This window comes from Lissotriton helveticus, chromosome 8 (assembly GCF_964261635.1).
Source record: "Lissotriton helveticus chromosome 8, aLisHel1.1, whole genome shotgun sequence".
Lineage (NCBI taxonomy): Eukaryota > Metazoa > Chordata > Amphibia > Caudata > Salamandridae > Lissotriton > Lissotriton helveticus.
In genome coordinates this window covers 1706656191-1706671258 of record NC_136069.1, presented here as the reverse complement: position 1 = coordinate 1706671258, position 15068 = coordinate 1706656191, and the positions used below count along the sequence as shown (strand labels likewise).

Below are 15068 nucleotides of genomic sequence, written 5' to 3'. Positions count from 1 at the left end.
GTTCTTTACTATTTCTGACTAATCTTTCACTGATCAAAAAGTTATTTCCTCTGGTCGTTGGACCATTAGTTGAACTAGTTGCTGGTGAAAATGACATAAGTTGACTTATTCTTTACTTAATGTAAATAACCAAAGACTCCTGAAAGGTTTAAATCTTTATCTAAATTTCAAATGCATGTGAACCATCTCAAATACACAGTGCAGTCACCGTCATTCATACAGAAGGAAATTCAATTAACACATACTTTGGATTCACGCAATGATCAATGCTCAGAAAGGGAGAGGACAGAGAGAAAAGAACAACTGCAAGTAGCACAAAATTATAATTACCAAGGCCCAGTGTGAAGACCAATGCCCTGGTCAAAGGGCTGGTAAGGGTCACCCGGGATAGATCAGGAGACAAAGGCTTCAGGACAGGAATCAGGTCAGGATAGTTGACCTCTCTAGAATAGCGACGACTGCGTCGCACCCCTCTTCTGCGATCTTCTTTCTAATCCAAATAATTTAGGATATCAGGCTCTGCATTAAATTCTTCATCTGCATCTCTCGCTCCTCCGACAGCACTCACAGCTCATAGCATCTCAGCATCGACGTCTCCGACTTCCTTTCTAACTAACTAAAACTATCTCAATTATACCTTTCGTTCTGAAATGTACCACCCATTAATGTTTCAATATCATAAAAATACTAAATCTGATTGGCCAGACAAGGGGGAAAGATTATCACACCATGCTTATATGTCACTTTATTCTATCAGGCCATTGTTCATAAACCCATCCCCTTAATTTGTATTCATTCTTCATTTTCCAACCCGCATTCACATTTCACCCGCAACAATTGTAAAACAGTCTAGCATGTAACCTCATTCTTTAAGCTTTTCACTGCTGTTTTCCAGGCTCAGGCTCTCTGCATCCTTGTCCTCTTCCTGACCTATTTGTCATCCTTCCGTGTTGACTTTCAGTGCTCATGCGCGAATGCCACATGGCTCAGCTCACTCCAGTCATACATGAGAGGCCCAAATGCGCACTAGTGATAAAGTTAGAAAGACAGATTTTACTTTAAAAAATAAATGGTTCTACTGTATACCACCCATCTCTACTCTATCCCAATTTATTTATTAATTATTTCCACGAATGAGCATTAGTAAAATAACTCGATTTAGTTTCAAGCAAGCAGATGCAAAGCAAGCGAGCCTTTTCATAGACTCCATATTAGTACCTTCTGCTCATGCACTAGAATTTCCCTTCAAGTGACAGCTTGTCATACTGCATAGATGCAGTTGACGAATGCGTAATAAAGATTTCCCGTTTAAAGTCATTTTAGAAATTCGTTTGAGTTATTCACATTAGTAAACACATATGCAAGCTTCACTAACCCGCGTGTTGGGGTGGTGCAAATTAGATTTACACAAAACAGTCTTTAATACTTGTTAGAGTCCTTGCTCCATCAGCAGTGCGTTGGAGCAGTAAGGTACCCGACAAGATCTCATTTGGTGCAGAAAACAGGGTTCCACCATACGACCTTCGCGTGTCTTGCTTGGTGCACTGCTGTCCCACAGATCCAATTCAAAGTTTTGTGCTTTGCGTACAAAGCCTTGCACAAACAAGGACCACAATGCCTAGGCCAGAAATTCAGATGGTACTCGCCCAGTAGATCTCTTAGATCTTCTAACTCTAGAACTTTGGTGGTACCAAAATTAATTAGAATGAACTGGGACAGTAGAAGCTTTTATGTGTGAACTATTCTCCCTAGAGGTTTGGGTAAACAAACAGGAGGAGAAGGGTCAGTGGAGGCATAAGCCCTACTGCCTCAAGTGGGTAATTTGGTATGTCAGCTTCTAAGGCAGGTTTTCTTTCATTTTATAACTTCCTCATACTGATTAAGGAAAACAGACTGTTATTCTTGCCTCAAATTGCTTTTAGGCTCTTTCAATCTTTTTTAAAGTTATTCAAACACTATATATTAAAGGTACCTTCTTCAGGAAAATACTTACACTTCTTATCACAGGGGTACTTCACCCCGTCCTCCATATACCTGCACACTCGGTCTGGTGACTTAGTGGACTAATGAGGTTATGTTCGACCTCACGACCACAGGTTCAAGTTCTGGCAGGTCCACTTAGCCTTTCAAACTTCTGAGGTCGATATAATGAGTACCATTGAGTTAGGTAACTAAGCATCTGTTATTCAGTGCCATTTTGCCCACGGGTGAATGTGTGCTTTACAAATACACGGTATGTTACATACTCTTACCACACTGCCGGATACATCAGATGGGCAAGAGTCCCTTTCCATGCACGTGCTCTTACCACACTGCCGGATGCATCCAATATGTAGGAGTCACTTTACCTGTACATTCTTCTACCCTAGTGCTGGATACACCACGTGGCAAGAAGTCAATTTAATCTGAGCTTTTTCTAGCTTTGACTTTTCTGCCATGTCCATCTGCACACTAATTCATGTGTTTATGAATGAATGAATGAAGGAACATTAGTAAAGCGCGTGGTTACCCAATGGCATCCCAGCGCTACAACACCAGGTAAACCACGAGGCACCTACCAAAAGAGGAACATTTTCACAAGTTTTCTAAACTTAAAATGGTCAGATTCAGAACGGATGTACAATGGAATACTGTTCCAGAGTCTAGGACCATTGTAAGAAAATAATCGGCCTCCACTTCGCGCATGTTTGATTTTAGGCACACAAAGTAGGCATTTTTCCTCTGACCTAAGAGTCCTATTGGGTACATACCATTGACTCCAAGAATGAATCAAAGGCGAGCCCTTTCCTGAGAGTGATTTATGAATAATACAGAGAGCTTTAAAGTGTACTTTTTGCTGAACCGGGGGCCAATGAAGAGAAGCCAGTGCTGGCCTAGCAGACGTGCGCTTAGGAACATTCATTAGCATGCGTGCAGCGCAATTTTGTACAATTTGTAATCTGTTAATAGTAGCCAAAAGGGGCTGCCAGATATAGCGCATTGGCATAATCGAGTCGAGATAATACAATGGCCTGTATCAATAAACGTCTTGCTGCAAATGGAAGCATAGGAAGTATCTTTCTGAACCTTCTAAGCAGTCCGTAGCGTGCTGCCACTGTATGAGATTGATCTCCAAAATCTAGATTGGAGTCAATCCACACGCCTAAGCTCTTGACTCGCTTTTTTGGGACAGGGGGAGGATCCAGGCAATTAGGTCACAAATCGTCAATGTTTAAAGGAGCAGATTTCCCAAAAAAGCATAAGCTCGTCTTGGTTCCGTTAAGCTGCAAGTTTATGACCAGCAATGTGTTACAACTCATCCTTAAAATGACGTAGTGGGGAAAAGGATTAATAGTAAAAGGGTGTGTCTAACCCCTCTTCGCATGTATTATCATGGAAGGTAGGAGGGTGGGAGAAAAGGTTTGTTCACAGTCACACTTGTCCATTAGGACTTTTGTCATAGCTTGTTGAAGTACAAAGGGGCTCCGGGGTGTCTTGATCAGTGTACCTCATTAAAACACACATTCATCCACTAGCATCTGTCCTAAAGGATTTAAGGCACTCTTCATTCCTCATTCCTTGTTTTATCTCTGGAGCCAAGATGTTAAAGGGAGGCTTAAAACATCAGTGATGGCCACTTCCTTCAGATATGGTCAGTATGAGCAAAGAACATGTCTGAAGCCGTTGGAGTACCGCATGTTCCATAGAAAGACACAAGGAGGAGGATGTCATGGGTGTGTATTGTGGGAAGGATGAAGTGGCACTTGTGTGTGAGACACACCTGTCTCTCCAGCTCACGTGCTGTATCAGGTAAATCTCTTACAATTGATTCTGCTTGTAAGAGTGTTAATTGTTATACCTAGGAGGAGCACATAATGGTTTTGGGGAAAAGGGACAGGGACAGGATCAACATCAGACCACCACAATTGGTGGACAATCAGAAATGCAGTGCTGGAGGGTTTAGGAACCACAATAAAAGAAAATAATGTAGTTACTGTTATGTCAGTGACATTTCTACGGCTGCTGAGAAGAGAGCGGACATGTTACTGTGATGTAAGTGACTTGGTACTACTGACAACTGATTGGATAGTAAGGTGTGCAACTGGTATTTGTACTATGCATTCATAAATGGAATAAAATTATGAGCTAAGATGTCCAGTTGGAGGAATAGTTTGACATTTCTTTGCTTTCCATTCGTTTTCAGACCATCATGATGATAATGGCGCCCATGGAGGAGGTGTAGCTGCCGGTGGAGGTGAGTTGGAACAATGTAGTGCTGCCTTATGGTCACCACATGAAGGGACTGAAACTTGCACTGTTAAATTAATAATAGTGTTCCCAACCGGCACTCCTTTGAGATGCTGTCTCCAAAAGTAGTCCTCAAAACAAGTGTATTTTATTTAGTAAATGAATACAGTAGACTGTGTTATTCTTCCAGATTCAACTGTCTTGTGATTTAATTCATCATTATTGTTGCGTCACAATGGTTTCATCCAATATGAATTGTATCACTGTTCATCTTGAAATAACATTTCACGTCAGTACATTAAGATCCATGCCTTCTAGTGAATTGCGAATTCTTATGCATTTCGGGACTAAGCCCTTCTTCAGGAGAGGTATGTTTAGTCGCATTAGAAACGCTGAAAGTCCTTTGGTTCTTTAATCCCGTGAGCAGTGGCAGGTCATGTGGTTGTGAACACTGTTCCCATGAAGCACTGGGTCAAGTCTGATTTGCATATTATCAAATACCACAAAGCAAGCCCTGACCTGTAACATTTAAGGGAGAAGTAAGAGAGAAAGGCCAAGAAACACCTGGTTCCAACTCCTCAAGGCTGACTGTAGGGAGATGGGTTATACCTGGAGTCAGATTGAAAGTAAAGTCCAGGACAGACAAGGCTGGAGACTCCTGTCTGATGGGCTATACCCCAGGAGGGGAAGTAGGCATACGTAAATAATTAAATGAGAGAAGAATGGTTTGAAAACGAATTAACTCTTAACAGTAGCACCCTCACACCGGGACTGATATCTATGGGTGAAACAAAGAAACCTGGAAATCCGAGTCTCTTTAGTACAAGAATTATTGGTTCTACAAATACAACTCATGATAGCTTACTGGCCAGAGACATGGGAGTTGCCTTAAATGCTGCAGTGTCAGGGGTTTGCAACTACTTTAATGTGCTTATACTATAGAATCAGCTATATAACCCTCTAGCTATGTGCCAGGGAATATACTATAGAATCAGCTATATTACCTTTCAGCTAAGTGCCTGAGAATGTAGATTCTACTAGTTTATGATCTATGAGTTTGGATTTCATTAAAGACACGGAGGCTGGCATTATGCATAACCTTTTATTGCCACTCCAAACTGCAGCACTTTAAAGCATTTCATAGCCATACTTAAAATTCCAGAATTATAACTCCCCTACAGTCTACATAAACTAAAGCCAGGCAGCCATCTTCCTTGTTTTTAGCTGTTCCATGGGAACCTCCTTGAACTTGTAACCAATGCAAAATTAAATTATTCTCCGTTCTGATCTCATCTTCTCTCCTCCCAATATATCTCTTCCTTGTCTCAGATGCCCAAGATTTCTTGAGCAACTCTTGAACCTGCTCTGACAGTCCTTCAAACTGCATTCCTCCTGTGAAATCTTCCAAACAAGAAGGTTCAAGGATCCCACTACAACTAACAGATGCACCTATCCTTCAGGTCCTATCAGCATCTCCTGTGAGATGGGCATCACATAAGGCTCCTCTACTTCCAGCTTAACTAACCCCGAAAACAAGTCTGTGTCACCCAAAATGGCACAAAATCAGAACAATCTGACATCTCTCTCTCCACACCATCAACAGCACCCTCTGTATCATTGCAAACAGAGCAAATGCTTAACCCAAAGATTCTTCCAAACCTTTTGAAAGCATCTACTGCTTCTAGCTTGGGGATCTGCTCTCCAACTGAAATACCGGGGCAACTGGAAAGTTGAGGCAAACAGATCCATCTCCAAGGGACCCCAAACATCCGGAATTCACCTGATTAGATGCGCACTCAACTTCCAGTCACTGTAATCCCAGAGATACCTTGAATTCCAATCTGCTGCGGCATTGAACAACCCTGGTAGATACTCCACCTGCAGACCTATTTTGTGCTCCAGACAATAACTCAAAATCTCCTTTGCAACCTGAGTCGAATTCTTCGATTTACTACCACCCAACCAATTTATATATTGAACTGCTGACACATGTCCATCTTTTATAAAACATTGCAATTCCTCAATTTTTCCAAAAAACTTGGCAAATAAAAAGACTTCCTCTAATCTCTAGCCCATTTACAGGGCTCTGGCGCTCCTTCCAAGACCACCTGCCACCTGTCTGCTGCTGATCAAATCAAGCCCCCCAACCAAAAAAGACTTGCATCTGTTTCCAGACCGTAATCTGGACATATCCCAAATATTGCTCTGCTATTCCAGGCCTCAAGTTTTCTAACCACCAAACAAACTCCTCATGCGCCTCCACAGATATTTTCACCTGATCTCCATACCACAAACCATTCTTTAGACCTTTTACCTTCAACCTCTGCAAACATCTGTCATGAAGCAATCCTGGAAAAACCACCTGAATTGAAGGCGAAAATAATCCTATTATCCTTTCTCAATTGAGCAAACTTATTTATCAAAAGCTGTTTCACTTCTGACTTTATTTTTACAATCTTCCTCTCGGGTAAACTCAAACTGGGTCAGGAAGTGTTCACCTGAAACCCCAGAAACTCCAATTCCTGACAGGGTTCCAGAACTGATTTCTACAAATTGATTAAAAAACCTGATAAAAATAATTATTGGGTCTTCCTCTTGAACAGGCAGTTCTCTGATCACTATTGAGTGCCCCTGAACTGCTTTTAAAGCCCATTGATCCTTTGTTAAAAGTCTCTAGCTTTGAAAAAAAATCTTAACTGTCCCCTACCTTTTCGGGGAAAGAACCAAAAATCATCTTCATACCTACCTTGATTTCCTTTGGGCGAAACAAGCTCTTCCTCTGGGTTGACCTCCTCTGACACACTTTCCTCTTTAAGGTTAGAAACCAGTGGCTGACTGGAAACCTCTGAATGAAGTCCATTCAAATGACTGGTATTGGGACCTTAAATTCAACAAGCCAGAGAAATGTCCCTTTCCTCCAGCCCTGTCAAAAACACGTCCCCCAAAACCGTCCCTAAGGAAACTCTGAGCTTTATCCAGGCTAATGAAGGTAGAAATGTACTTCCCTACCCCCTCCAATATCCCCTCACCAAATAAATATCCTTTAGGAGGGAAACATCCTTTACAACGAAACTTTTACAACGCACTACCATTACGACGCGACTTTTACAACGCAAACCATTACAACGCATAGCGCTGGGGGGCGCTCTAGGTTAGGGAATATATTTATTATACTATCCAACACCTTCCCTACTATCCATGGGGACTGGAGTTGGAATAGTAAATTAAATAAATCACTATCCAGCGCCTAAAAGCACTATGCGTTGTAATGGTATACGATGTAAAAAACGCGTTGTAAAGGTAGGCGTTGTAAAAGTATGCGTTGTAACGTCATACATCCCCTTTAGGATCCTCGCAAGGCTCCTTATTTTCAAAGTCGGTCAATTTGAACTGACACGCATGAGTACCTCCTTCCGTCTTTCTGCCATTATGGCTGTGTTAACGTTTATGAGGAAACATTTTGCTCTCTGAGACCAGCCTCTAAGAAGCTCCATATCCGCAGGCACTGACTTCGTTATAACCTCTTCGACCATGTCCATAATTCTAGTTAGAGGACCAATTGCATCTAGTAAACAATCTTGGCACTGCTTTAGCGCCCTTTCCAGGTCATTTCTAGGATCACAACCCATCTTAAATAAAAAACTAATTAGATCCAGATCTAGATCTTGGGTCAAACATGCTTTATTATCTAGTACTGGATGTGAGCATTCTGCCCCATCACAGACCTAGCCTCCTTTTCTAATGGCTTTTAAATCCACATGCTTATAAACTCCACCACATGAGCAAGAGGCCACCAATCTGCACTTCTCAGGTGCCTTATTAAATCTGGACTGAACATATCCATTCCCTGAGGGTCCTTAACCAAACCTTTCTCCTCCCTGCTCTTTACCTCCTTATCAACATCAAAATCCAAATTATCAAAAACAAACTCATTGAAACTCTCAATATCCCAGTTGTCTGAATCATCCTTATAAGGACCATCCAGATTCTCATGTGTGCCGCTAAGAACACCCTCTTTTGTGCCGCGCTGGACACCCTCACTCTGCGTGGTCCCAAGACCATCCTTCTGTCGGGCCACAAACCTAACGTCATCTCTTTCTACATTTTTTCTCTTTATTTTCCTTTTTCCACTTAAATCTTTAGCCTGTTCACTCTCTTCCTCTCTAAGCACCAAAATTCTTCACCCGAACCCTATGATCCCAAAATCTCCTTAACTGATATCTTACCCCTCTTGTACCATTTTTTTCATAATATCACTATTATTCTCCATTACTAATTTCTCACCTTTTTGACACATACTACAGGTACTCTTAAAAACTTCTCTATTATTCACTTTCTTTCTCTTTTCTTTTCTTTTTTTTAATAATATTTGAGCGCATAGAAACAATGCTCTGAGTACCAGCTTGTAAACCGCCTCCAAACTGCCTCACAAACCTTTGTTCTGGCAGGTTTTGCCAAGATACTAGTCTCTATGGCAACCCTGTACACAAAATGGCTGCCCGTAGTCTAGAAACGGTGCCACATACCAACCACGCGGAAGGTTGTGCAACTATAGAGACCTGAAATTGTATTCCTATTCGTTTACATGGATGCCAAGAACTGGTCTCCCAGTAACCTCCTCATCCCCCCAAAAAATGGCTGCACGTAGACTCATGACGCTGCCACGTGCCACAACACTATGCGCCAAGCTTCACAGAAGGATCTAAGGCACCGCGCCTCAACACTGTTTTTGTGAGGTAAAATCAATAAAACAATAAAACATTCCTAAAACTAAAATAATGTACAAAGCATCTAAACATCAAAGGCTTTTGACTGCTTAAATACAAATTACATCAATATCATTATAAATAAGTGCCACAGATAATTAACTGACGTGGAGCAGCGAATATAAGCGGAAGATGGCTGCTGAGCTTTAGTTTATATAGACTGTTCTGATTCTGGAATTTTATGAAGGGCTATGATATGCTTTAAAATCCTGCAGTTTGGCGAGGCATTAAAGGGTAGTGCATAAATCTAGCCTCGGGTCTTGACATGAAATATACTATAGAATTAGCAAAATGATCCTGTAGATACATGCCTGACAACGTACTACAGAATCAACTATATGTCCCTCTACCTACGTACTTGAGAATATACTATTGACTCAACAATAGGACTCTGTAGCTAATTGCCTCAGAATATACTATAGAATCAGCTACATGACCCTCTAGCTACATGTCAGAGAATATACTGTAGAATCAGCTCCATGACCCTCTAGCTACGTGTCTGGGAATATTCTATAAAATCAGCAATATGACTCAGTAGCTTTGTGCCTGAAAATTTACTACAGAATCAGCCACATGGCTCTCTAGCTACGTGTCTGAGAATATATTGTAGAATCAGTTACATGACCCTCTAGCTACGTGTCTGAGAATATAATGTAGAATCGGCTACATGACCCTCTAGCTAAGTGTCTGAGAATATATTGTAGAATCAGCCACATGACCCTCTAGCTATGTGTCTGAGAATATAATGTAGAATCGGCTACATGACCCTCTAGCTATGTGTCTGAGAATATACTGTAGAATCAGCTACATGACCCTCTAGCTACGTGTCTGAGAATATACTGTAGAATCAGCTACATGACCCTCTAGCTACGTGTCTGAATATATTCTATAAAATCAGCAATATGACTCAGTAGCTTTGTGACTGAGAATTTACCACAGAATCAGCTACATGGCCCTCTAGCTACGTGTCTGAGAATATACTGTATCTCCTGGGACCAACCCAATGTCACTGGTGGAATCAGTATAAAACCACTCTCCTTTTTCTACCCCATCCTCCAACCCATAAACAACAACTTTTTTGAGGACCCTGTTTTTCCCTGGGCCGATCGACCCCAGCGCCAACCCTTAGCATATGAGAATAGGCAATATGGCCCCTCTCGTTTCCGAGAGCAGGAGAATCTATGGCATGTAGTAAACCCACGCCACCAGGGCTCAAACTGGGGAGAATGGGGATACCAGCAAAGGGTGACCCGTAGAGAACCGCCCAGATGGGATCCTTGGCATAACATCCCACTAGCAAATCGATTTAGTCTCCTAGAAATGGTAGATTGACCACCAAGGGACACCGATCACACTATTCCCAATCCCCCACCCCCCCCCTCCGCTATCTAATAACCCCGAGGTGATTATACAAACTCCAATCCCAAAAGATAGCTACCACACAATACCCTTCCTATTCTGGAACGTGGCGGGTCTACGTTCCAAGATTGGTGACCCCTTAGCTGTGAATTTTCTCGAACAAGGCAAAATTATTTGCCTTCAAGAGACTTGGACAACCTCAGAGCTCCATCTGTTAGGGTATAAAACCTACTTTTCCCCAGCTAGCCGCAGTGCAATGGGCAGACCCAAAGGAGGACTTACAATCTATATAGCTAACACCATATCTCGCCTAAAAGTGACCAAATCCTTTACTGACTCCAATTGCCAGATATTATTTCTCTCCCTTGCAAACGAAGATACTATAGTGCTCGTCTATTCATACAACAACTTAACGGAACACGACTTCCTAATCTTTGTTGAAAACTTGCAGGAGAAATTGCGATCCCTACTACAGAGGGAGACTAACTCCAAAACGATCCACTTACTCTGGGGAGGGGACTTTAATCTCCATCCATGCTCAATGGCAGTCTCCAAACGCTGTGGGTTTGTGGACGAACAAGAAGCTCCATTAGCCCACTTTGCCCACAATAATTCTGGCAATACTATGAATAATATCCTGTCAGAATTTGATTTAGTGATCGCTAATTCCCTAAAGGCGAGGGAACTCCAACTCGACGCAACCTATGTGGGCAGAGGCCATCAGACAACAGTGGACTATATCCTGCTATCCCAGGGCCTCGCTACAAAGGCTGCAGACTTTCAAGTAATGCCAAATATACTAAGCGACCACTATGCATTAAAGCTAGAACTCTACTGTATAGAGCATAAATCAAAGGTCACGAATATAGCAAAAGCCCTCAATCAAGAAAGACTGCAATTAGGAAAACAAAACGGCTATACCATAAAGTGGGAAAAGATTGACCCCCAAAAACTTACAAAAAAAATAGTCAATCAATCATACCCGAACATTATTAATTGCCTGGACCCAACACTAAACCATGCAGAGGTCCTGTCAAACTTTGGAGAAATCTTGGCAGTAGCTAAAGAGCTGCTTACGGGAAAAATCGCAAATAAGCTTTCAGGGAAAAAAGGTTGGTTTGATCACAACTGCACAAAGGCCCTAATTGATCTAAAATCTGCCCTTCGAAAAAAACCAAGAGACGTCGGTCTGATTCAGCTTCTGAGAAGACAGTACAAAAGGGATCGTACCCTTAGAGTCCAACAACTGAAAGAGAAACTATGGAAAGATCTTGACAGGAGTTCCTTATCAAAGTGCAGCAAGGATTTCTGGAGAACGGTGAGATCCCCATACCTCTCAGCGAACAACTCACCCAAGATAGAGGTAGCTATAGACGAGGGAACTTGGATCTCCCATTTCGGAAATATATTTAAAAATCAAGGAATCATAGACCTTCCAACGAACTCTTCCAACAAGGTACAATACCCTATCCCAATATCCTTCGATATTTCGGAAATCTTGGTGGCCCTGGAAAGAAGCAAGACAGGAAAAGCCCCGGGCCCCGATGGCGTCCCTGTCGACCTTTTTAAATCTAATCAAGATCTTTGGGCACCTATCCTAACAAGAGTTTGTGCAGCTGCAGCCAGTGAAGGAATTTTAGACTCCTGGACCAGATCAATTATGGTCCCCATTTTTAAGAAAGGGGACCGCCAGGATGTAACATGTTATCGACCTATTTCTCTCCTGGACTCCATCGGCAAAGTGGTGGGGAGGGTCATGCTGGAGAGACTCCAACTGTGGTGTGAGGAAAAAGAAATCATATCAGATCTCCAATTCGGCTTCAGAGCAGGCCTTGGAACAGTAGAGCAGGCACTCAATCTTAGCCTTATAATGGCAAAATACATGCATGCCAAGAAATCCACGGTATATATGGTCTATGTAGACCTCTCTGCCGCTTTCGACTGTGTCTCACACTCCAAACTATGGACAGTCCTAAGAAAAATGGAGATAGACGCCGCTCTGCTGGATCTCCTAAGAGAGCTCTATTCTGGAGCCTCGGCGAGAGTTCGCTTTGGAAAAAACGGCGAGTTGACGGCGCCCTTCGACGTGGAGCGAGGAGTTAGGCAGGGATGCGTTCTGGCCCCCTTCCTCTTCTCGCTTTATACCAACGGCCTGGAGGAAGAGATGCTGAGGGGGGCCCAGGACCTCCCAAAAATGAAACAGAGACCGATTCCAGCACTCCTCTATGCGGATGACGCTGTCATTTTGGCCCGAACTCCGCGCGAACTCCAGCTCTCACTCAATAGATACACCTCCTTCATGAACGCTCTGGATCTCAAGGTGAACGTAAAAAAAACGTTTGTAATGATCACGGGGGGGGTGAAGAAAGGCACAAAAAACATCTTCCTAGACAAGCAACCCCTTGAGACCACAACACAATATCCATATCTGGGGGTGATGATAGACGACAAGCTATCATGGAAACCAGCGGTGGACTCCAGATGTCATCTTTTTAAACGTTCTACAGCGGCCTTGCAGTCTTTCTCACGAAAACTGGGAAGGAGACGTCCAGTAGAATTGCTGAGAATTTACAAAGCCAAGTGCCAGGCCATCGCTCTTTACGGAGCAGGAGTCTGGGGCCACACAAACGTCGAATCCTTGCAGAAAATTGAAAATGAATTCATAAGATTCCTCCTAGCGACCCCGAAAGGCACATCAATCTATGCCTCTCATATGGAACTGGGACTACCGTATCTTCAGGATCTTATTAAAATTCAGCCTTTGCTCCTGTGGAGGCGTATCTGGGTTTCGGACGTGAATACATTATCTCAGTCGATAGTGGCCGATACAATGTCACTTGACCTCGCCTCTAGACTGAAGTGGCTCCAGTACATTAAAAATTTTCTAACAGACCTTGGGCTTGAAAATTACTTTCTCCAACCAGAGTCAATTGTCTCCCTTCCAAAAAAGGAACTCACGGAACTCGCTCTACGTCATCTGGAAGCATTAAGATTGTCAACTGACGCTGCTAAACCCTCAGTAATTCATGCAAATATAATCCAGCAAACCTTTGGCATTCAACCCTACCTTACCCTACAGAGTAAAACGTACGAGAGGATGTTACTGACTAGGTTCAGATTGAATCTTTTTCACAGACTGGTAGCTTTTCCCACAAACAAAGCTTGGGAAAAAAACATGCCCCTATGCCCCTGCGACGGGATTTCAACTCAATCGAATATTCACGCTGTCCTGTTCTGTAAGTTCTACCACCCTCACAGAAAACGTTGGATTCTCCCGATATGCAGGCGGTGGGGCCTCAGACAGTGCCAACCGGCCTTTTATCGACTACAATCATTGGAGTCTGAAGAAATTTGCTACCTAGTCTTAAATTTTTTTAAATCTATTATGAATCACAGAAAAAACCTTTAGCAACATGCACTAGAGAAAGAAAAACTTTTAAAACTTTTAAAGCAAATGTATTTCTTTGTTATCATCATATCTTAAATGTTATTCGAAATGTTTTTTACTGTGTACTATTGAATTTGTTGATTGTATCTTTTATGGTTTTCCCTGTGATTAACCGAATAAAGAAAGATTATATATATTACTGTAGAATCAGCTACATGACCCTCTAGCTACGTGTCTGAATATATTCTATAAAATCAGCAATATGACTCAGTAGCTTTGTGACTGAGAATTTACCACAGAATCAGCTACATGGCCCTCTAGCTACGTGTCTGAGAATATACTGTAGAATCAGCTACATGACCCTCTAGCTACGTGTCTGAGAATATTCTATAAAATCAGCAATATGACTCAGTAGCTTTGTGACTGAGAATTTACCACAGAATCAGCTACATGGCCCTCTAGCTACGTGTCTGAGAATATACTGTAGAATCAGCTACATGACCCTCTAGCTACGTGTCTGAGAATATTCTATAACATCAGCAATATGACTCAGTAGCTTTGTGCCTGAGAATTTACTACACAATCAGCCACATGGCCCTCTAGCTAAGTGTCTGAAAATATTCTATAAAATCAGCAATAAGACTCTGTAGCTTTGTGACTGAGAATGTACTACACAATCAGCCACCTGGCCCTCTAGCTATGTGTCTGAGAATATTCTATAAAATCAGCAATATGACTCTGTAGCTGTGTGCCTGAGAATGTACTACAGAATCAGCTACATGACCCTCTAGCTACGTGACTGAGAATATACTGTAGAATCAGCTACATGACCCTCTAGCTAAGTGTCTGGGAATATTCTATCAAATCAGCAATATGACTCTGTAGCTTTGTGCCTGAGAATGTACTATTGAATCAGCTACATGACCCTCTAGCTACGTGTCTGAGAATACACTGTAGAATCAGTGACATGATTCTCTAGCTATGTGTCAGAGAATATACTGTAGAATCAGTTACATGACCCTCTAGCTACATGTCTGGGAATATTCTATAATAATCAGCAATATGACTCTGTAGCTTTGTGCCTGAGAATTTACTACAGAATCAGCCACATGGCCTTCTAGCTATGTGTCTGAAAATATTCTATAAAATCAACAAGATGACTCTGTAGCTTTGTGCCTGAGAATGTACTACAGAATCAGCTACATGACCCTCTAGCTACGTGACTGAGAATATACTGTAGAATCAGCTACATGACCCTCTAGCTAAGTGTCTGAGAATATGCTATCAAATCAGCAATATGACTCTGTAGCTTTGTGACTGAGAATTTA

The 15068-nt window shown here is 42.1% G+C and overlaps 1 protein-coding gene across 1 annotated transcript in view; it reads left to right on the top strand.

Annotated features, from left to right (window-relative positions):
* The window catches only part of LOC144773650 (uncharacterized), a 98614-nt gene that overhangs the window by 41559 nt on the left and 41987 nt on the right, over positions 1-15068 (top strand). Inside the window, exon 3 of the mRNA XM_078658799.1 lies at positions 4184-4234. Within this exon, the coding sequence (XP_078514925.1) occupies positions 4184-4234 (51 nt within the window). The remainder of the gene's footprint in view (positions 1-4183; positions 4235-15068) is intronic.